Raw genomic sequence first — 24,609 nt, forward strand, 5'->3', positions numbered from 1 at the left:
TTTTATTGATCTCGGCATTTGCTGTCTGTTCTATGGATTTGGTTTCTAGGACTGGTGATGTACAGTTTTTCTAACTTGTTTCTCTTCAGCCTCTGCTTCTACATACTGGGATGGGACGGTTATGCACCCTGGATGAGTCTGTCTCCTTGGCAACCATGATTGAGCAAATCAAAAGGCACCTAAAACTGTCTCATGTTCGCCTTGCTCTTGGAGTAGGGAAGACCTTAGGTAAATATGTCTCCTTTATTTGTCCAGTATACTCACTGATACTGTTGGGCAAAAATTGAAACTCTTGGCTGTGTCAGTATAGATGATAGAAACGTGTTAAGAAACGTGTTAGCAGCTCACAGGAGATGACTGCTTTACTTTATCGATCAGGGTGGTTGAGGTTATACTGTGATATACATCTCATTGGCCTAAACACGATTTATTTCTCAGGCACACTCCACATTCATCTCAAATCGGTGGGGAAGTTTGCTCATTGTAGACTGGTTACTGTTGCAGAGGGAGGGTCTCAAACCATCAGTTAAACATTCTAGTCTGGAAATACATATTCTGTTCAATTCATTGTCAGAATTACTCAACCCAGGGAGAGCATGAAGTGCAATCCTACCAATATCCAGGAAGAAAGCTGGAAATTGTGATTGCTCCAGTTACAATGCAAATCTTACATTTTACAATACTGGCAATATTTTATAGTGAAGTAGTGCTAAGTGATGTGATCCAGTGCAGTTTCTGAGTTTTGTAGCCACTGCCTTTTCTCTTGCTTTTCCCAGTATTTTGGGTAACAAAAGGAACGGACAGAACATTTGTTGGACCCCTGCAGTGAGCCTAGCACTGTACCTAGTGTCCTGAGTATGTGAGTTCCCACTGTGAAGGCAGCGAGTAGAGCGCAGGTGTTATGAGTGTGGAATCTGAACGCCTTGGGTTCACGTTTGTCCTGTCTGCTGCATGACTTGGACAGGCTGTTTACCCTGTGTCCTGGTAGCCTCGTCTGTAAAAACTGCAGAAATAATAAAACCTAACTCATCGAGGTGGTGGTATCATTCATGTGACTGGCACACATTAAGTGCAGTAAATGCTGGCCATCGTTAGCTGTCTGGGAGGTGTTATTATTCCCATTGTACAGGTGAAAAAAATTGAGGTTTGGAGAGAAACTTATCCAAAGTCCACAGCTAGATCAAACAACTCATGAGTGTTTGTTTCCAAAAAGCGTTGGTGGCAGAGATGGGATTGGACTTCTGACCAGCTCCAGTGCCACTCTTTTGAAATACCACTAATGAAGTGTCCATTCTAGAAACCTAAGTGCTAAACACTTATTGACTTTTGGCTTGAAAGATTCTGTATTTCACTCTTCAGAGGATGCTCTTTCAGGATCAATACGATATTAAAAAAAATGTGTGTCAAATCCATTCATAGCATCCTCTAACTAGCCCTTTTAGTTCCTTAGCTTCCTTACCTGGGAACAGAGAGTTACCTGCTTACCTCTCACTGTTACCTGGAGACCCGGGTGAGGTTGCTTTACTGAGTAGCATTGCAGTGAAGCCCAAAGCCTAGTGCTAATAGTGGTTGATACTCTTCAGGGGTGCCTTATGTGGGCTTCTGCAGCAACGTACATCTGAAGGAATAATAATGCTGCCTTGGGTTAGCTCTGCAATGCCAAGGAATAGTCTGTTTGCCTATGTGAAGATGTTTTTTATTATTTTTTAAAACTTGGTAAGCAAAATTCACGTACTGGTGATGAGACTAGGAGTGAAATCTGCATTACACTTAGGATTCTCTGTACAAATTATAATATTAAAATGAAGGGGAATTATAAAGTAGTGGCCTCTTGTTTCCTTTATCTGGAAGAGTCCGCAGTCAAAGTCGTGGCCGTGTGTGCTGGTTCTGGGAGCAGTGTCCTTCAGGGAACAGAGGCCGACCTCTACCTCACAGGTAGGACAGCCTTTGGATCTTTTTTCTACCCTTTTCTTGTGCATCCCTTCCCTACCTTGGTTTATTTTTTTTCAAGTTAAAAAATAGCACAGGGCTTCCCTGGTGGTGCAGTGGTTGAGAGTCCACCTGCCGATGCAGGGGACATGGGTTCGTGCCCCGGTCCGGGAAGATCCCACATGCTGCAGAGCGGCTGGGCCCGTGAGCCATGGCCGCTGGGCCTGTGCGTCCGGAGCCTGTGCTTCGCAACTGGAGAGGCCACAACAGTGAGAGGCCCGCGTACCGCAAAAAAAAAAAAAAAAAAAAAGCATATTTTAGGACATCATCTGACATATAGATGGATCTAATAATAGCGGCTTTAGGACAGCATCTGACATATAGATGGATCTGTTACTTGAACCTGAAATAAATAGGGACTATGCCAAAATTGGGAACATACCATATTCTTTGTGGAGGGGAAAAAATCGTTAAACAATTAGATTATCTAAAAAACTGATGTTCAGCACTTATTTAACCTAACTTCTTCCTAAACATGATTTTCTCAGATTTCATATGTAAGTTAATGGGACACTTTCTACCTTGTCGTCTTAGGTAGAAAATGGTTCCTCTTACTCAGCCCTAAAGACAATCATCAGTTTCTATCAGTTGTAACTCCAAAATCTTTCTAGAACTTTTCTCTGTATCTCCATCCGGGCATCCTCTACCTGAAGTACTTCATCAAGCTTCTAATCTTAATCTTCTACACACTCCCACAAACCTAACTTTCAAAAGTACAAATATGATGGTGGATAATATTATCCAGGCTAAAAACCCTTCAGTGATCTCCTTCAGCTGTCCTGGTGAAGCCTAAATGTTTCATCCTCTTTCATGCAGCCTTTGCTCATGCTGTTTTCCCTGGCTAAGATGTCTTCTCTTTGCCCCACCGGACGCGCAGGCTCAGCGGCCATGGCTCACGGGCCCAGGCGCTCCACGGCATGTGGGATCTTCCCAGACCGGGGCACGGACCCGCGTCCCCTGCATCGGCAGGCGGACTCTCAACCACTGTGCCACCAGGGAAGCCCTGCCCCTTTCTTAAACTTCTAGTGGTAAAAGCTCAGAGACACCTCCCCTGAGAAGCTTTTTCTTGACAGTGTCCAGCTCCTGCCCCTGGTGGTCATGACTTCCTCTCCCGATTCCTGTCACTTTGTTCTTAACCTACAGTATGCATTTCTTATTGGACGTTAATTGTTTGGCTCCCAGGCTTTATACTCTGTCCTTGTGGGTAATACCTAACTGGTAACTTGGCCCATCATTCCTCCAAGGAGTTGGAGGCACTTTGTACACTGCTGCTACCAGCGGTATTTCCACCTCTGCGCCTCCTGAGGGTTAGGAGACTGGGGGTTAAAGATTACTTTTCCCACTTCTAGGACTAGACTCAAGGGTCTTAAGCCCCTGGCTGTTCCTTTGGCTACCCTCCATAATGGGGCCCTCCATTACTAAGGCTTCTCCTGCCACCCACACCCATGCCTTGTTGTCTGGCACACCCCCTTACAGAGGCTGCTGCACTTGAAACATTGTCACATCCCTAAGTATAGAGGTGCAGCATCTGAGCAAGCATGATGTATTTTTTGAACCAACTAAAAATGTATGTGACCATTACCTGTTTTCTTTTCTATCCTTCAAAAGAGGTAAGATTTTTATAAGCCCTCAAATTTATACCAGATTGAAATAAACTTTCAGTGTATAGGCAATTTGATATCTTACAACATGGTGTTTCTATTTTAAAATTTTAACATTTTACTTTGAAGGAATTTCAGACCTATAGAAAAGTTGCAAGAATAGTACAATGAACTCCTGTATACCCTTCACCTAGATTACTAATGGTTATATTTTGCCACATTTGTACATTTTCTCTCTCTCTCTCTAACATATCATACAATATATGTGTATATATTTGTGTATGCATACCTATATTTATATATTTACATGTTTCCTCCCAAACCATTTTGTAATAAATTGCAGATACGGTGACATTTTACCCCTAAATACCTCAGCATTGTATCTCCTAAGAACAAGGATGTTCTCTTATATGACCATGTTGTGATGATTTCAGGTTGATATCCAATCCATGATCACACACTACCTCTGGAATAGTTCTACACTTTGTCTTCAGAGCATTGACATTTTTGAAGAGTGTAGGCCATTTGCTTTGTTGTATATCTCTCAGTTTGGAGTGTCTGTTTCTTCATAAATAATGACTTTTTAAATTAGTTTTTTTATTATAAAGCAATATGTACATAAGATAAATTCACACAGTTCCAAAATGTTAAAATGTCCTTCCTATCTTGTTAGTTGGGGAAACAGAAAATATCTTCTTATCTGGCTAACTTAAGATGTCTACGGTCTGTGAGGCATCACTTTGAATATAACTTCGGGGATGGGAAGCCCTAGCCAATAGACCGGTTTCATCACCCTTCCTTTGAGCTTGATGTGTTAGGTCATAAAGGGTAATATCCTAGAAAGACCAGCAGATGGCGAGATTGCTCCTTGCAAATATGAATTGTCTTTGATTTGCTTTTTCTTTCCCATAGCTGCCATCCTGAGCCAGCCTTTCTTTCCTTTGTCTTCTGGTGTTACTGCAGGGTCTTCATGGATTTTTCCACTTCCATGCCTTCTCCAGCCAGTGCATTTATAATAGTCCAGGCAGCCAGATTGTCTTTCCTAAAGCATGACTTCTGAGCCACCCTAGTGTCTTTTTCTCCTTTTACTTTTTCTCTACTGTTACTTAGATTAAGATGTTTTAAAAGGTACCTGAATAAAAACTATTCCTTATAATGAAATGATGCATATTTGGGTAGGGGGGAGTGTGGGGAATTGAAGATTTGGGCAGGGGGGCTTTTTTTTCTAAGAACCATTTTTTTAATGCGTTTATGTCTTTTATTTCAAAATTATGCTTTTTATGAACAAGCCAAATTGTGCATAATATATTTTTGCTTTTAAGTTGGAAGTCATCAGATTCATACATGGTGTTTTTTAAAATTCAGAACATTTGAGTTTTCCCAAAATCTTTTCACAAAAGATGAGATCCTCTTCTACCAGTAACTTCTAGGTGTTTTGCCTAAGTCAAAGGAAAATACCTAGGCGTTTTGCCTAAGTCAAAGGAAAATACCTTGCTTTTAATTTAGAAATAACCTTAAGTTCATTTCATCCTTATGAATTAGACTACGGTTGATGCTGAAAATTTTGGTACTCACAAAGTGTAAAGGAGTCTCTGGGAAGTAAGCCTAGGATTTTCTTTTTTTTAAAGATTTATTTATTCATTTTATATTTTATTATTGCTGCGTTGGGTCTTTGTTGCTGTGCACGGGCTTTCTCTAGTTGCGTCGAGTGGGGGCTACTCTTCGTTGCAGTGTGTGGGCTTCACATCACTGTAAGCCTAGGATTTTCTTGAGGTATTTGTTATTTAATAGTTACATAAGAAAGAAACTTTTTGAAAGCCCCATTTTACTTAGCAATGGTCATTTATTTTATTGTGGAAACATTTTGAATGGGTGTTTCTACAGGTCTAGTTATGGCAGTATTAGATACTGTTGGATGTGTGAATTTGGTTACTTGCCTTGGATCTGCCAAGGAGAAAGAATTTGGAATTCCGTATCTCTTTTTAAATTGGAGGACATGTAAGAAACATGCATATAACTTTCTAGATTTATATGTAAAGTTCTGGTGTACTACATTTGCTTCATACAGAAAGCAAAGTTGGTATTTCTGCTGTTATGGTTCAGCATTCCTCAGACTCTGTGTCTAATATTTAAATATTTATTCTTTCTTTTGTTGGCAGGTGAGATGTCCCATCATGATGTTCTAGATGCTGCTTCCCAAGGAATAAATGTGATCCTCTGTGAACATAGCAACACTGAACGAGGCTTTCTTTCTGATCTTCGAGATATGCTGGATGCTTACTTGGAGAATAAGATTAATATTATCGTGTCAGAAATAGACAGGGACCCTCTTCATGTGGTATAATGCATGCAGGAACAACCAGATGACACAATCTGCAAATCGAACGGCTCCCAGCTCAAATGCATCACATGAATCAGTGGGGTATCCTTCTGAAAGAATGTCTTAGAAGGTACATTATCATTTCTGGTTTCTTGATCTGCTTCACCAGATGTTCTGTAGCTCAGAAGGTAAAAACAATAATATAATTACCATTAAAGAACAATTATTATAAAGAACAAATTAAAGAATATATTGTATAATATGTATTCATTATAACCTCTAGGAAAGATGGAGTAAACCTGTTTACTTAACATTCTTGGGAAATATCAGTAGCTCAAGTAATCATCTCCTTAGCTTAATTATAGATGGGATGTGTCATTCTATATCTCTCTGTCCTTAGTTATTTTAAAAATATACTTTTCCAAAAAATATATATATATACATATAAACTTTAAAACTTGGGATTAGAACACCTGTATATAGGTAGTAGCCTCTGGAGGGTGATAAGGTCTACCTGTATGTTTCTGTTCCTAGATCACTAACCTCCCACCTAAATTTCAGAATCAGGATGAGATTTATCAGGATGAGTTTTTTGGGTTTTTTTGGCCATGCTGTGCCACATGCAGGATCTTAGTTCCCCGACCAGGGATCAAACCAGTGCCCCCTGCAGTGGAAGCATGGCGTCTTAACCACTGGACGGCCAGGGAAGTCCCTCAGGATGAGTTTTGCTTTTTGTTTTAAATATACATGATCATTATTCATGTAATTATTGCTTTATTGCTTTTTAGGTAACTCACCTGTAATTTTATTAGTAATGTATTCAATATAAAGATGGTTAACTTTCAAAATAATGTTAGTGAGTACTTATACAGTATTAATTTTGTGCCAGGCACTCTTCTAGGTGCTTTATAAACACTTTCAATCCTTTATAAACAAGCATATAAGTATTGTTACTCCCATTTTACAGATGAGGAAACTGAAACAGAGGTTAAGTAGTTTGCCCAAGGCCACGTAGCTAGGAAGTAATGGAGTTAGTTAGGACACAAACTCAGGCAGTCTGGCTCCAGAGCCTGTGTGCTTAACTACAGTGTATCTTAATCAAATACATTGATGACAGAACTGATGTAAGAGGTATGGAAGAAATCCTGAAGGGAAAAAAAAAATCCATTTTAACTGTGATTTTCTCTGGGGGGTATGATGAGAGGTTTTTTTTTTTAATGTATATATACACATTTTGGCTGCGTTGGGTCTTCATTACTGCGCGTGGGTTTTCTCTAGTTGCGGCGAGCGGGGGCTACTCTTCGTAGCGGTGTGTGGTCTTCTCACTTCGGTGGCCTCTTTAGTTGAGGAGCACGGGCTCTAGGCACGCAGGCTTCAGTAGTTGTGGCGCACGAGCTTAGTTGCTCTGTGGCATGTGGGATCTTCCTGGACCAGGGATCAAACCCATGTCCCCTTCATTGGCAGGCGGATTCTTAACCACTGCGCCACCAGGGAAGTCCCCATTTTTTCTTTTTAATGCTTTTATACGTATTTCCAATTTCTCCACTGAGCATGTTACTATGGTAATGGCAAAAGCAAATCTTTTAAAATACTATTTGTCTAAGATGAGAAGCATAGAATTTTATATTTCCTTTGTAGGATCCTCTTCCTACCAATCTTTTTTCTCCTGGAGGCTTTGGGATCCTAACTTATAAATTATTCTTGGTGGTTCATCTGTAATACTGATTCACTACAGAAATAATAGGAGTGAGCCTTATGAAATGCCCCCCAGTTAGAGTTGGAGGAGCCACCAAGAAAGGTGGGAGAACAGCTAAGTGTCAGAAGCCAGGAAGTAGAAAGCTTCAATGAGATGCTCAGCTTTGTCAAAGTAGAGAGAATGAGATGATAGCAGCTTTGAGAGACTGTCTTAATGGTATTTGCTTCATTCATTCATTCACTGTTCACTTTCTGTGTGCTGGGCCCATAGAGATGTGGGGAGGATAGGACAGAAATTTGGATGACGGTTACAATAAACTCTTAAGTAACTATGATAAAGATATGCATAGGGTTTATAGGGAAGGTCTTCTGGGGAAAGGGGGTAGAATTCAGTCAAGAGGGACAGCTTGAACAAGTGCACTAAGTAGAGAAACAGCACAGCACATTGAAAATCCCAAGGAATTAATTCATGCAGACCCAAGTAATTACTGTCATGGTGGAAAGCGCAACGCAGGGAAGGTATGGTCAGAGGTGATGACAAAGAAATAAACTGAGGCCAGTAGCTCTCAAACCCTCCTTTTTTTCTTTATAGCACACTCAAGGTGTGATGTGATTTCATCTGTAACTGACTGATGACGGCAGTGGGGATCTCAGTGAAGTAATTTTATGTTAAATCCAGTTTCTTTACTGGCATGCTAGCATTTCTAAATAATTAAAAAGACCCCCAAACACATCCTATGCAGGATTTATTTTTATTTTTTTCTTCCTGTGCAGTTTTTAAAAAAGTACCACTCAAGATTATTTACTTTCAGCTGTCAAATTTTCTGAACTGTTAACTTTAACATGTTGATCGCTTAGTTGTATACATCATTGCTTTCCATACCTTTTAATGTGTACCAGAACATCTGGAGATTTAGTTAAAATGCAGATTGATTCAGATGCCTGAGTAAGGGCCCAAGCATTTCTTAAGTTCCCAGGAGATGCTGATGCTGCCATTTTGAGGACCACACTTTGGGTAGCAAAAGTAAAGATGCTAAAGGTATTTAGGGGACCTAAATACTTAAGACTTGAGGCCCAAGTGATATATGCCAAAATAATGAAAATTTGGTAATGAGCTTTGTTATACTCATGCTTAAAGTTATATTTTCCATAGTGTTAGTTATTTCAAATTTACTTTATTCAACACATTAAGGATACTGTAATTTTTAATGCTGTTAAAACCTCAACTAGATATTTCACATCACATTTTCATATTCTCTCAACTGCCTAGCCTAGAGCCTTCTAAGTAAGTTCTCAGCAAACATGAATTAACATGGCTTAACAGCAATTTGAAAAATTAAAGTATGGGAGACTCTCCTAAGGGAGAGACATCAAATAATTACAAAAAGCCTGAGAAAGTCATTTACATGACAGTTTATCCCTTGGCTTTTAGGAGACACAGTCTGTGATGAGGCAGACTCTCATGACTCACTGTTATATCTGAGAGCCACTCAGGACTAAGCTGGAAGAGTCACCTCACCTCCTAGAATGTAGGAAAATACATTGTGAACTTGCTACTGGCTCCAGGTTTGAATTGGTTGGGGGGAAGAATACAGTTGACCCTTAAACAATGTGGGGTTTAGGAGTGCTGACCTGCACAGTAAAAAAATCCAAGTATAACTTATAGTTGGCTCTCCCTGTGTATGCTGTTTCTCTTTATATATCCGTGGGTTCAACCAACCGTGGATTGTGTAGTACTGTAGTGTTTACTATTGGAAAAAACCTGCATTTAAGTGGACCCACACAATTCGAACCTGTGTTGTTCAAGGGTCAACTGTAGATTTCTAAAGTTTTGTTAGTAATTTTTTTTTTTAAGTAAAACCTATGCACCATCCCTCGAACTTACTGATCTTTTGTATGAATGACATGTTCACATATTAAAATGGCAAACATGATGCTAAGAAAGTTAAATTTCTGGAGTATCACAAGAACTGGTTTAGAACTCCCTGCCTAAGGAATTCAGTATTATGCCAAGTTTGTAGAGCGTAACTGTCTGTCCTGCATCCCCTGTGCCTTTTTTGGCCTATTTTAGCCATTTTATTAAGAAGCCAGAAAAATTTTTCAAGGTTTCAGGTCTGTTCAGTCTTGCGAGAAGCGAGTAACAGCAGAAGTTTGGAGCCTTAGCGATCAAACTGATAGAGCTGAAGCAACACCGACGTTGAAACAAGGTAACGAAGAACATGTAATTCTGTCAAGATCACCATCAGAACTGTGAGATGCACTCATAAAACTTTTGAAGCACTTCAAGATATCTTTAGTAAAAAAAACCCAGTACTATAAATGAAAAAAAATGGTTATATCCAAATTGGTTTCTTTATTAATAGTAAAGACTATTCACACATACTGCTTGCAAACAGTATAGACACAAAAATTATAAAAATAAACCAGTAGATATTTAAGGGCAAATGCAAAGTTTGCACATTAGGTCATTAAAGATTTCATATACTTTTTTTTTTTTTTTTTTGCGGTACGCGGGCCTCACAGCTGTGGCCTCTCCCGTTGTGGAGCACAGGCTCTGGACGCGCAGGCTCAGCGGCCATGGCTCACAGGCCCAGCCGCCCCGCGGCACGTGGGATCTTCCCGGACCGGGGCACGAACCCGCGTCCCCTGCATCGGCAGGCGGACTCCCAACCACTGCGCCACCAGGGAAGCCCCTCATATACTTTTTTATACTGTAAGTTATAATAAACTAAATATATTAAGCAAAAAACAAAAACAAGGTGCAAACCAGCAAGCATCATATGCCACCATTTGTGTTTTTAAAATGAGAAATACAGACAAATACCCTTAGATGTGCATAGAATACCTTGGGAAGAATGCTTAAACCGCTGTCAATGGCTGCCTAAAGGACTGGATCGGGATGGTAAGGAAAATCACTTTTCATTGCATATCCTTTGGTACAATTAAACAATTTTAGAATCCTATTCATGTATAAATTTAAAATTTTGATTAGTAATTATGCTTAAGACTAAACCCCTTAATGCATGGATTTAAAATAAAATTACTTCATTATATGACACAAAGAAATGGTTTTAAGAATTCTGATCATTTTGGGAAATATTTTCATAAAAGGGGTTTACAAGATGAGAAATGGGTGAGAAATGCTGATGCAGTATATTACAGTGATATTTTAATGAAGAATTTCATTTCCAAGTATGAAATAGTTCAGGGAGTATGTGAAGACTATGAGCTGACTCCAGTGGCCGAGATTAACCTTCTTGTCTTTCCTAAGAGAAAAAAAGGCTTGAGTATTTAGGAGGTTTGAAATTGTCATTTTAAGGAAAAAAACTGAAATGTCTTACAGTGAATTTTAGGCCTACTTGATAGAGAAATCAAATTCATTTAAGGCCAGCCATTAATATGCTGCTCATCTGCATGTTATTCAAGAAAAGAAAAACATGTTGATATACAAGAATAGTTAAATTTTTATTTTCTGTTGCCTTGAAAAAATAACTAAAATGAAATTCAGGTTTGTGTTTCTCTAGCCTGGCTTCTAACTTGTATCCTGAAGGTGACGGCACAGACATTAAGTGTCCTGAGCAGCACGATCTGTTACTGTTCACGTGCTTTCTGGGATGGGCATACACCCTATATACTCTTTTATGTTTTTCCTACTCTCCCAACTGAATGGCATCATGCTCCTTCTTCCTCTATCAGCATGTAGCCTAAATACAAAAGGAGAAAGTTGAACTACCTACTTTCCCCCAATCTTACACCTTCTGTTAAGCCATTTCAGAAACAGTAAGAGATGATCTGCCTTCTCTATTATACTCTTCAATTCTGACACATGGAATAGCAAATAAAGCCGATTTACTTGATGCTGCAACGTCTTTGTACTTCCACACTCTGGAACAAGCACATTTGCAGATAGCTCCAGGAGTGTTAAAGGCCCTCGAAAAATTAGGAATATCATCTCTGGTATAAAAGAATTCAAAACATCCAGCTCCAAATAGTCCCTGAGCACACTGTTCCTTCCAGCAAGAAGTCTCCAGAGAGGTAATGAATGAAAGGCACATTTTCTCCAACTTGAGGACCACTGCATAGTACTAGGATGGTACAGCAGCCAGGCTAATAATCAAGGTTCTAATTGATGACATTCCCCCTCCCAATTTTAAATCTTGTACATTGGAAAAAGAGTCCAATATTGGATGTAAACACAACATTTTAGACTAGAGGAGTGGCAGCTGGGGTACAACTCTTCCACAGAAGATTCAAGAGTACAGGAGAGCTTCAAAATTCCTCTTCTTCCTTCTCTAAGAAATCAGTCAATGTTCCATTGTCAACAGGAATTAATAAATATTCCACTCCATCAGTTCCCTAAAAGATGTAAGAATACCCTGGATGTTAGTCATTCGTAAGAGATATATTTGAATCCTGTTGTAGGTTAAACAAAAAACTGATTTGATTTCATTAATATTTTATATTAAGGTATAAAAATTAAGGCCAGAGGGCACACAGGCATATATATCTATTAAATACACTGAATTTATAGTTAAGCCGCTTTATAGTGGAAAAGACTAAAGGATGAGAAGGTGGGTATTTTATTTTCCACCTTCCTGCTCTTTCTAAAATCTTATACCACTGATTTCTCTGTTCTTTTAGTCCCTGTTCAACTGGATCCTTCCCATTGGCTATAGGTTCGGGTATCTCCCATTTTAAAATAACCCTCACTAGATTCCTCGTTCTTCTCCATCCGTCCTATAACCCTGGTACCTTTCCAGAAGAGTTGTCTATAAATGGTGGTCTCCATTTCCTTGCTTTTCACTCAACCCAGGCCAGCCTACCTACTGCCACCATTATCATGTCACCAGAAGAGCTTTTGCTTAGCCCACCAAGGAATTCCAGTTTCCTAAATTCATTATGTATCTTCAGTCTTTGTCTTTTTGGCCTCTCGGCAGCTCCTGAGACTGCTGACCTTTATTTTTTTTTTTGGCTGCACCACGCAGCACGTGGGATGTGGGATCTTAGTTCCTTGACCAGGGATCAAACTCGTGCCCACTGTGTTGGAAGCGTGGAGTCTAAACCACTGGACCACCAGGGAAGTCCCTGACCGTTCTTTCTTAAAACACGCTTCTCTTGGCTTCTGTGACAACTTCGTTTTCTTCTTGGCTCTGTGGCTGTTTCACCTCTGCAGGCTTATCTTCTACTTGGCCGTTAAGTGTCACACTGCTAGGCTTAGTTCTTGGCCCTCTAATCTCACTATATGTCCTCCCTCTAGATAGTCTCACCAATGCCTGGTTTCAGTTATAACTTAAATATGTAGGAATCATAACCTTGTATCTCTAGCCCAGATCTTTTCTCTGGTATCTTGTCCCAGGAATCCAAATGCCTAGCTGACATCTCTACTCGGAAATCTCAGAAGAACCTCAAACAGAGTTAAGTCCAAACATATAAGACCATGAACTCATGCTATGTCTCCCCCAAAATGTTGCTCTTCCAGCTTCTCATCCAGTGATCCCACCACCTCTCTGGATGTGCAAGCCAGAAACCAGGAATCACTCTTGACACCTTCCTTTCCCTTGGCTCCCGTATCCAATCTATCATCAATTCTTGTCAATTTTGAATCCAACCACTCTTCTCTCTTTACCTTAGTCCAGATTACCATCAGGCGGCTAACACCTTTCTAGCTGGTCTCTGTGCCTTGACTTCTGGCAATCCCCATCTTACCCTGCCCCATTCCACTCTCCATACCATTGTCAGAACAATTTTTTAAATGACTCCCCATTATTTCAGAATAAAGATTAAAACCCTTTCCTTGGCCTAAAAGTCATGCACAGTCTAGCCCTTTTCAGCCTCATTTGTGTCATGCTGGCTGCCTTTTGTTCTGGGGCCTCTTTACATGCTGTTCCTGCCTAGAATTCTCTTCCCTTCCCTGTCTGACTAGTTATCTCCTAGTCTTCCTAGGTCTCAGCTCAGTGGTCTCTTCTGATACCCATAACTAGGTCAAATCCACCTACTGTAATATGCTCTTTCAGAACCACGTCCCTTCTGATCACAGGACTCACCACAGTTTAAACTTTACGTGTGTGTGATTATTTGGCAAATGTCCATCTCCCCCATTAGACTTTAAGATTTATGAGAAAAGAAATTAGGTTTTTGCTAACTTCTGTATCCTAATGCTTAGTGAAATATCTCATATAAAGTTAGTGCTCAATAAATATAGACTGGATTAATGATAGGGTAGAAGGAAGAGAGGGAGAAGGAAATAGGGTTATTTGACTCATTTCTAATGGCCCGTGACTCTGGATTAGAAGTCGTAAGTCTCCTGCTCTACTCTGAAGCAGAGTACTTTTACCTTCTCTCTGTCTACACAACTCAAATGGCACACTGCCTAAATGGATCCTTGTGACCCATCAGGCAACCTCAGTTTCATAATCAGGCATACTTGTCCTTAAGTAAATGAGATACACTAATCGTGGCACACAATGCTACAGCAGCAAAGTCTCACCTTCTTTGTTCTTATAAGCTTGTGGTCCCTAAATTCAGTTAATTGGGCCCGAAGTGTCAGATCACTATTGACGAGGAATGCCTCCCGACACTGCTGGTAAAAGTCTTGAAAAGAAAGTCCTGGAGAGTTCAAAAGATAATGTGAACGTAAGTCAGTATTTAAGACATGACCCCATATATGGATACCCATGCCGAAGAACACAGAAAAAAAGTGCTATTACCAAAGTATGTCAAAGCAGCCAGTAAGTGTTGAAGTAAGTATCTCTGGAAGAAGCAAAGCTAGGGAATACTTAGGTGTTATGTACTGTGGCTTACATTCTTAAAAGAGAACTGACTGGTTGAAAGCAGTCAACTGTGGCCAAGTATGACATAATCCCATGGACAGTTTTAAACAGCGTGAATAAAGGTGACTTTTTTTTAAAGAGGGAACTAGTAAGTCAAATGAGAGCTGAATGATTATTAAAATGTGTGTTTAAATTTAACACATTATTTCACTCAAGGGGAAGAAAATCTAAGATGCCCAGCATATGAAATATATGTAGTTGAAAGACACACATCCATAGGTGGCACAGGAAATTTTAAAATTAAGCTGGATTTGTCTTTCAATTTGTACTGGCAAACAGCCTGTTCAGCAGTGTATCTGTAGGGCTGCTTGAAAATTTTCGATATGGCAGACACGATATCACAGAGCAAACCATTTATTCACTGCTGTGAAAAACTGCAGTGCTATTATTAGATTCTAGAAAAAATAATTTATGGGATGAAACAAAAAGTCACACAATTTAATATCATAAATATTGGATACCATGGGGCTTCCCTGGTGGTGCAGTGGTTAAGAATCCGCCTGCCAATGCAGGGGACATGGGTTCGAGCCCTGGTCCGGGAAGATCCCACGTGCCATGGAGCAACTAAGCCCGTGTGCCACAACTACTGAGCTTGCACTCTAGAGCCCACGAGCCACAACTACCGAGCCCACGTGCCATAACTACTGAAGCCCGTGCGCCTAGAGCCCGTGCTCCCAACAAGAGAAGCCACCGCAATGAGAAGCCTGCACACCACATAGAAGAGTAGCCCCCGCTCGCCGCAACCAGAGAAAACCTGCGCGCAGCAACGAAGACCCAATGCAGCCAAAAATAAAATAAATAAATTTAAAAATATATAGTGGATACCAATGTAATAAGGGTTATCCTGGTTATCCAGCTGATACTTTATTAGTAGCCTGAAAATCCCCCTAGGGAAAAAAAACAAACAAATTCAAATCCACAATGTTAACATTCAAAGATAACAGCTAATAGTAAAATACACAAAGAGTGTGAAACACCTGGCCTGTCTGTATTACCTTCTGTTCCTTTCTCAAGGAACATCGTATCCTGGTCTACTTAAAAAGGAGAAGCTTTTTTATTTCCTTTTAAAGAAAATCTAGGAGTACAGCTGACCCTTGAACAGCACGGGTTTGAACTGCGTGGGTCTACTTATGCGTGGATATTTTTCAACAGTAAACACTACAGTACCACACAGCCCCCAGTGAGTTGAACCTGCGGATGCGGAGGGACTGCGGATATGGAGGGCTGACTGTAAGTTAGGCACGGATTGACCCCCACGTTGTTCAGGGTCAACTTGTGTTTTTTTAGACTACAGGTTGGTCCACTATAGAAAACTTGTAATATATAATAAAAACTAAAGAGGAAAATATTAACCCCATAACCTTAAAATAACAGCCACTAATATTTGATGTGGAGATCATACGTGCATATGCTGCTTTCTCAAGTCTTTGTGGAACAAGGCAGTGTGAAAACATAAATTCATGCATTTACATATGGTACACACCATTTTATACCTCTCTTTTTCACTTACTGATTTTCCCATGTCTTTAAAAATTCTTCCTAAAGTTTTTAATGTCTGCTCATCTATCGTACCACAAACTGACCATTTCCCTACTGGTTTTGGATGTTCACATTACTTCCAATTTTAATTAATAAAAAATATTAATTTATTAAATTAAATACAATTATAAATAAATACTCTTTCATACTTTGGATTGTTTCTGTAAGAGTGTGTACCAAGTAGAATTATTGGGTTGGAAGCAGTGTTACACAAACCAAGTTCCCCAGAAGTCCCTGGATTTGGCAAAAATTTTAAACCTTTTGCATTTTCATTTTTATGACAGTCTAGAAGATAATTTCTATAAGCATATTTTGGATCATCTGAATGACCACTTTATAACTAAGTACTACCACTGACTACACTGCTGAATTTTGGTGAAGATTTTTTGATCAATCACATTCATACCAAGTAAAGACTAAATTACATTGGCGTGTACGGAATGAACCAAAAAAGCTTTGGAGACTAGCGCGCAGACATTTAGGTATGCCCAACTAAAAAATAATTGCATTAGAGCATTTACATTGCATGGATTCCCAAGTTTATATGTAATGACTTGCAATAGTCCATTAGGAGTAAGCATAATAGTAAAATTAAATGAACACTTTTTCTATTCCCAATTCCATCAAAAATTTTGATTAGATATTCATTTAATACATATTTCACTATTACTGCAATGATAACCTTCAAGTGTACAAAAACAGCTTTATACAGTAACAAAATTCACTGAAATTAGCATTTGAGGGTTAACATCACAAGGGAGTCTTGTGATGATAAAGTTGCGTATCTTGATTGTGGTAGTTACACAAGGCTACACGTGACAAAACTGCACAGACCTAAACACACACACACATGCACAAATGGGTGCACATATCAATGGTGAAATCTGAATAAGCTCTCTGGATTATGCCAATGTCAGTCTCCTAGTTTTAACACTGCACTGTGGTATGAGTTACTGGCAGGGGGTTGGCTGGGAAAGGAATGCTCAGGACTTGCCTCTTACGTTTCTCTGTGGCCTCCTGTGAGGCTACTCAACGCCTTTTTCAACAGGTTAATTATGCAATTTATTTTTTCCTGGCTTATGCTGTATACAACTTTCCTTAACCTTTATTAATTGCTTTTATTAATTCAGATATGCCTCTTGGTTAGGCTGCTGAAGGGCTTCACTGGAGACACTATACAAAGATGTTCAAGATTTAAGAGGATGAGCTTTGGAACCATGCAGATTTGGATCAAAATCTCTGTGCCCTTTACTATCTACCTTAGAGGAGCTGTGAGGATCAAATGAGCTATTTCACGTAAAGGGCCCTGTGTTTGAATCATAATGTTCAATATGTAATTAAAAATAACTATCAAATTTAAGTAAAATCCATCAAAATTCTGCTTTTTCCTCTATGATGAACATTGAGATGCTCTTACTCAGAAACATAAAAATCTATTAAAAACAAAAATGCTGGTACTCTTGCTTTATTATTATATTTATTATTATTATTTATTATTACTACTGAGTAGTCTGCCTAATGCATAATCCAGTACTGGCAACTATTATTACTACTATTTCTCTCAATCCTGCAAACTAAGTAAGGACTTTAGTATAGCCATTAAAACCTAGTATGGCATATCTTAAAATATATAGAGTTTTTTGAAAAAGAAACTATAGTTTTCATTCTTACCTCGCGTTAGGGGTAAGGCTTCGTAAGACATGAGTTAGGGAACTAAGTGGTAGTGATCCAGATTGTTTAACCAGAAGAGAATTCTCATAGGAGGTTTCTTCAGTATAATGACTATATGTAGTAGTTTCATACCAGAGCCAGTTATAAAGACTCTGCTTTGCATGATCCCACACTAGAGTACATGATCAAAGAAAACAAGAATTACTAATTATTTTCATATTGTCTTGTTACTAGATTCCACTCTAGGAAAGAACAGAAAGCATTAAATAAAAAGCGAATCCTGAAAATTTTCATTTTTGCTATTTCCCCATCCAAATCAGTACCTCACAATCTAATTTCACTGTCAATCAACATCTGAATCTTTATTTGTATATTAAATACAAGTTATTAGCACTACCAAGGCATTCTTTTAAAAATTTTAATAATTTAACATTTTATTTTATAGGATTATCACAAAGTCTGAATTAAATGCATAAAATAAATGTTGCAATTCCACAAAGAAGAGTAGAAAGAAACCAAAATAATAGTTGGGTCTCCTCTCCTTCATGAAACTTTAGCTGTAAAACACACCCTTTACTATGTAAAATTTTATTTCCAAGAATTATGTTCTAAATCAGATTAAGGACACCTATATTTTTGGCAACTATGTCTTTAAACACACAACAAAGGAAAAGCATACTTTAAAACAATAAAATGCTGTGACAACATTAAGAAAATTAATTTTCAAAGACTGATATCTCAAGAAGGAAAAATAGTAATATTTAACTTACTGAGAGGAGCATTGAGGTGATCAATAGATGCTATAAGGTATATATTACGTAAAGATGACAACTGTCCAATAATCTGCTGGCTTTTGTCTCCTCTCAACATTTGGCTATCCAAATTGTGGATAAGAAGAAAGAGTTCTAAAGAAGATTCTAAAAGGAAAGAGGATGCAATTATTATTTTCAGTGAGTACTTGTGAAGCCCCCTACCACATGCAGGGACTGTATTAAAGAATATCTCAAAGTAGCACAGGACAAAAGAACTATTGCTTAGGTGTATGCAATTTATTTGAGAAGCTATGTCAGTCATTCATAAAACAGGCAAGACATTATTATAGTCTTTAAAAAAAAAGAAATTCATTGGAAATCAGTAGACACTGGAGCAGTTAGAGACTTAACCAGAATGGTTAACACTTGAATCAGACCATGAAGAAACCAGTTTTAATACGGCATAGGAAATAAGGCAAGATACATATTGGATTGGAGGTGAATCTGTGCATGTTGAATTGCAAGGTGGGATAAAGGAGGGAGTCGTCCCCTCCTCCAAAAAAAAGAGTTCTCATTAAGCATTAAGAGAGAATATAGAAAACCCTGGTTATCACAAAAGCCAAGAGACAAAAGAAGGGGAGAGGCTTAGGATATTGCCCAAGGCATGAGGAAGGTCAGAGAAGTAAAATATCATAAAAGTCAGTGAAGGAAGAATCTGGATGATGGAGATGTCAACACCATCAAATACTGGAGAGATCAACATAAACAAAGGGTGAGGCAAGGTCAGTGTTTTTAGCATGAAAAAAATTACAGGTGATCTTCAAGCATACAATTCAGGTAGCACAGAGGCAAGAAATTAAGAAGGAAACAAACAGTAGAAGGCAGGACATGTCTTCAAAAGCTCTCAAATCATATTGAAATACGGAAATAAAATAGAGTAAAAGGGCAGTAGAATCAGGTAAATATTTTTCTTAAGATGGAAGAAGTTCTATACATGTTTAAAAGCCATTGCTAAGTCCCTCAGGAGCTGGTAAGAAATGGGACATTGGCATTTATGACAAAAGATGAGCCTTTTAAAGAGAATAAGTACATTTCTCTTCCACTGGGGATAGAGGGACAAGAGAGACAATATAGTGACAAAGATTCTGAGATGACACATTTTTGAAAGTCCAAGGTTCCTTAAATTCTAGAAGTCACCATAGTCAGTATTTAAATTATATGTAAACAAACATATAATTATTATATTACATATGTAATATACAATTATAATTTATATAATTCATAATTATATAACATCTATATTATAACTATGTAAAACATTTATATGATTTATACAATTATAAATTATTTAATATAAATTATATTTAGATAATACAGATTATATAATATATAAATATTTATTATAATACAGATTATATATGATAGAGTAACTACATATAAATATATATAAAAAATGATTCAGGCACCTATTTTAGTGAGCGTACAAACAATATCAAAATCATCCATTAAATCATTAAGCATAACCAATTACTCCATTTAATTGTTAAGCAATGACTAAATGACAATTGTTAGACCCTAAATAATTTTATTTTTAATTTTCTGAAATGCTCATATAACAAGAACATTCACACCAAAAGAACAACAAATGTTTTGTCCCCCATTTCTCAGATTTTAGTATACGAAATTATTCAAATGCATTGATGCTTACTCAGGATAAAGATAAGAATGCTTTATAAACATATTAAACAATATAAAACTATCGGACATAGAGGTACCAATTAACTGGAAACACTTTACACTGGCCAAACAAAACTTGAAAATTATCCTGAAATAAAAGGTTTTGGGGGGGGAAAAAAAGAGGCTTTGGCTATATAAATTCAAGGTAGCAGGAGTAATTCTTTCCTGTTAGGTAAGTTAGAGTTCACAGAAAAAGTTCACAGAAAAAGATTTTAAAGAAATCAAAATCTAAATCAGCATTGAGAGAAGTGTCATTATTAAAACAATCCTCAATTTTATGTATACTAGTACACAAATAAGTACGCTTAGCTTCACCCTAAAACTACAGAGCATCTCCTTCACGTTACCTTCTTTAAATTTGTTTATTATCCAGTCTAGCTGATCCAGCACACTGCGGAAAGTACCCATATGATTAAGGACTTCTTCTGTTATAGAATTCAGGATCTATGTCATAAAAGTGCAAGAGGTACATCAGTTATAACTTATTCTGTCATGTAGGATAAATACAACTAGCAAACCAATCCTTTTTTTTTTTTTTTTTTTGGTACGTGGGCCTCCCACTGTTGTGGCCTCTCCTGTTGCGGAGCACAGGCACCGGATGCGCAGGCTCAGCGGCCATGGCTCAAGCCGCTCCACATGTGGGACCTTCGCGGACCGGGGCACGAACCCGTGTCCCCTGCATCGGCAGGCGGACTCTCAACCACTGCGCCACCAGGGAAGCCCCAATCTTTTTAATAAATTAAAAATAAATTTGGATTTCCCACTAAGTCTGAAAAATCACTTCAAAAATTCTACTGGTACTTAAGTACATCTAATTCATTTCTTTGCATAAGTTATCGCTAAAAGGAAACAGGGAAGAATAGCAAAGGTGTAAATATAACATAAGCAGGTAGTAAAAACAAAACAAAACCAAAAACTAACAATATGAAAAATATTAGAAACTATAGATTTATCAAATGAAAGAGGACCCAAACATTAAAGACACTTTTAAAAAGGAATATTACATTGGTTAATATCCAGAACTCAAAAGGTTTAAATTAACTTTCAAATGATGAAGAGATATGAGCATCTGGAGTAAAAATGATCAAAGAACTATAAACCATTCTTATATTTTTATTATTTTTAGAGCACTAAAGTGACATAAAAGCATAATAAAATTGAAGTCCCCCATAATCCTATTGAGAGAAGTACTGTTGGTATTCAATGTAGTAAACAAAGCTAACATTTCCCTAAGATTTAATACATTATCAGTTACCAAATAGGAAATTCAAGGATGGGGATTCAAAGCTAGAACCCTCTGAGTCCAAACACATGATCTTAAGCACTGTGCAATCCTACTAGTGTGAAAACTATTGCAATAAAAACAAAAACTGAATGCTCCAGAATATGAAATAGCATCCTCATTAACACGGGGATATGGATTGGCAGGGGATATGATGTTGTTCCTTTTAACATTTTTAAAACTTACTGATTTCACACTGATTCCAGGAAAGAAGCCATTGATGACAACATGAATGCAATCTTGCAGCATGGTGGTTCGAAATCTTTCCAGTAAATCTCTCTTAGAACCCAAACCATAAAGCACAATGTTGAACCCCAGGCTGTAAGAAAAACAGCACTCATGAAATTAAAGTTCAGTACTTCTCTTTTTTTTTTTTTTTTTTGTGGTACGCGGGCCTCTCACTGTTGTGGCCTCTCCCGTTGCGAAGCACAGGCTCCGGACGCGCAGACTCATAGGCCATGCGTGGCTCACGGTCCCAGCCGCTCCGCGGCATGTGGGATCCTCCCGGACTGGGGCACGAACCCGCGTCCCCTGCATCGGCAGGCAGACTCTCAACCACTGCACCACCAGGGAAGCCCAAGTTCAGTACGTCTTATTGCCAATTTTATAATCAACCAGTTTCCTTAATTTAAGCTTATAAAGAATACAAGAAGAAATGGCATGGCTAAATAACTATTGACTCCCAACTTATATAAAGCAAAAGCACAATTTTATTATCTGTACACCAAGCTTGCAGTTCCAACTTTCTCTCAAACTCCTACTACCTTTCAAGTAATAAGAGGCAAGGGAGAACATGGCACTAGGTACAAGACACTAAAAAGTCTTATAGGCTGAAGCAGAGTTTTAACTGATAGATTAAACTGGAAAAGTAATCAGGGGCCAGGTCACAAAAGTGTTGTTAAATCAACTAAGACATTAATTGGATTTTATTCCAAGGAACATAAGCATTTAAAAGTAAAGAGTCAGGTGTTAAGTGAAAGGTTTTAATAGGAAAGTAACATGATCTTTTTAGAAGATTACATTGACTGAGTGGGGGAATGGATAGGAAGGAGGGTAAAACCACCAAAGACTATGGACTTCAATTAGGTGTCACGGAGACAAATGTGTCAAGAGCTTTACAGGTCAAATTGGTTGGATTTGGAGAGTGATTAGACGTGGAAGGTTAAGTGAAAGGGACTATTAAGAATAGCTCAGTTTTTTGGCATAGACTGCATGAATGGGGTGCATCCACTATGCGAGGTAGCTGGGGCAGGTGGGATTGAGGGATTTAAGATAAGTTAAATTTTATGTATATTGAATTATTTACAGGACTTCCACATGGACACTTCCAATATACATTCACATTTGCTGCTAAGGAGTGAGATCTGGCTGGGCTAGAGATATAGTTACGGCAGTTATTCACATACAAAAAGCAACTGAAGCCAAGAGAGTAAATGAGACAACCCAGAACACCAAGCACTAGGGGTCAGGCTAAAGTTCAACTCCATGATATTTTAACGGAGGTCAATCAGAAACAGTATTTACGTGATGCTCTGTAGCAATGCAGGATAGCCTGGAAATAGAAAAGAAAAGAGATAACCCCCAAAGGCAGAGATTAGCAAAATAGAAGCAGCAGAAAAAAGAAGCAAGGGAGTTCAGAGAGCTAGCAATTCTACTAAAGTAGCTGACTATGAGGTCTAGGCTGGGAAGCAAAGCAAATCAAGTTATCAAAGCTGACATATGGGAAGAAAGAAGAATTGGTGGACTGGGGTATGGGATCAGAGTGAAGATCTGCCTTATAAATTCAAAATGAACAGGTCCATAAATAGTTATTGAGAGAAGGTAAGGTCCTAACAGGGAAGATAATCATTTTCTTACTAGCATACTCCTTTGATTTATTATTGGCAAAGAAAACCAGGATCAATTGGGGGAAATTGTGGCAACTTTTAAGTTCTTACTGCACCATTCACATTTTAGCATACACTTCAAGCACTTCTTTATATTAAGGTCCTTTTAAATACAAATATAAAAGTAACTATAGAAAAACATTACTACGTTTTAATCTTTATCATTCTTCTAGGTGTTTTAATGGAAATTTAAATTTAACCTGAGGTATTTGAAAAATGATAAAGTTAAAAAAATATTCTAAGAAACAATTTTAAAATGGTAAAATAATGTTTAGAGAACAGATCTCATGAAATTCTGAAGGTCTACAGTACATGTAAACAGAATGAGATTGAAAGAAAAATATATATTCTTTCATTTTAGAAACTCTGAATTAAAATCTGATATATTTATCAATCTTGACAAATTATATTTTCAAATATTTTTATAAGTAATAACTCTAAGAAAGGCTATTTTACACAATAGCTTTCAAGTCTGATTAAACTTAGAAAAGAGGGCTTCCCTGGTGGCGCAGTGGTTGAGAGTCCGCCTGCCGATGCAGGGGACACGGGTTCGTGCCCCGGTCCGCAAAGATCCCACATGCCGCGGAGCAGCTGGGCCCGTGAGCCATGGCCGCTGAGCCTGCGCGTCCGGAGCCTGTGCTCCGCAATGGGAGAGGCCACAACGGTGAGAGGCCCGCGTACTGCAAAAAAAAAAAAAAAACACTTAGAAAAGACAAATTTCTTGAAAATTGGAATTTCTGAGAAGAGTCATATAATAATATGACATTTCTACATTTGGGTCATAAAATTGGGAAAACACCTGTTTTTTCAAATTTTTACATATAAATAAAAATACATATCAAGTTCATTGCAAAAAGAAAATTAAATGTCAAACTGCTTTGATTTTAACATAGACATGTAAATATATATTATTCTTTATTTTACAAAGGTTTACAATGATAATAGTACTTACTGTAACTGCAACATCCATTTATGAAATAACTGTTCATATTGTTGATTTAGTTGTTTAAGTTCAGCAGAAAAGGAAGGAGAAACCTTGCTCAGTAAGTTATGCAAAGTTTGCTTTAAAAAAAAAAAAGGAAGAGGGAAGGAAGAAAATCACTCTCAATCCACATTACATCACATCAATCCATACTAAAAATATTTCCTTAGAGGTAGAGGTTAGAAGAGGCCATCAGTGGAAATATTACTTTAATCAGGTTTGGTAATGAGTGCATCTACTGAGAATACACATAATATTTCAATATTTCTTTCTTAAAATGTTTTATACATTCTTTAAGTACAAATATGTAAAACAGTAAAGAATT

General features: G+C 38.1%; 2 protein-coding genes across 5 annotated transcripts in view; one reads left to right on the forward strand and one right to left on the reverse strand.

Annotated features, from left to right (window-relative positions):
• Positions 1–6,251, forward strand: part of NIF3L1 (NGG1 interacting factor 3 like 1) — a 14,246-nt gene extending 7,995 nt beyond the window's left edge. Inside the window, exons 5-7 of one of the 3 annotated variants that reach the window (XM_079923584.1) lie at positions 90–228; positions 1,852–1,935; positions 5,750–6,237. In XM_079923584.1, coding sequence (XP_079779710.1) covers positions 90–228; positions 1,852–1,935; positions 5,750–5,934 — 408 coding nt within the window. In that variant the 3' untranslated portion in view covers positions 5,935–6,237. Of the gene's footprint in view, positions 1–89; positions 229–1,851; positions 1,936–5,749 lie in introns of all 3 variants that reach the window. The other 2 variants (XM_079923585.1, XM_079923583.1) reach the window with 2 other exon arrangements.
• Positions 6,252–9,383: 3,132 nt separating this feature from the next.
• ORC2 (origin recognition complex subunit 2) overlaps positions 9,384–24,609 on the reverse strand; it is a 51,226-nt gene continuing 36,000 nt past the window's right edge. For both annotated transcript variants that reach the window (XM_079923582.1, XM_079923581.1), the window contains exons 11-18: positions 24,255–24,364; positions 21,603–21,735; positions 20,482–20,578; positions 18,416–18,562; positions 17,646–17,817; positions 15,261–15,322; positions 14,093–14,211; positions 9,384–11,961 (exon numbers count right to left, since the gene is read on the reverse strand). In XM_079923582.1, the coding sequence (XP_079779708.1) occupies positions 11,875–11,961; positions 14,093–14,211; positions 15,261–15,322; positions 17,646–17,817; positions 18,416–18,562; positions 20,482–20,578; positions 21,603–21,735; positions 24,255–24,364 (927 nt within the window). In that variant the 3' untranslated portion in view covers positions 9,384–11,874. The remainder of the gene's footprint in view (positions 11,962–14,092; positions 14,212–15,260; positions 15,323–17,645; positions 17,818–18,415; positions 18,563–20,481; positions 20,579–21,602; positions 21,736–24,254; positions 24,365–24,609) is intronic.

Source organism: Stenella coeruleoalba (assembly GCF_951394435.1).
Source record: "Stenella coeruleoalba genome assembly, chromosome: 6".
NCBI classification, from domain to species: domain Eukaryota; kingdom Metazoa; phylum Chordata; class Mammalia; order Artiodactyla; family Delphinidae; genus Stenella; species Stenella coeruleoalba.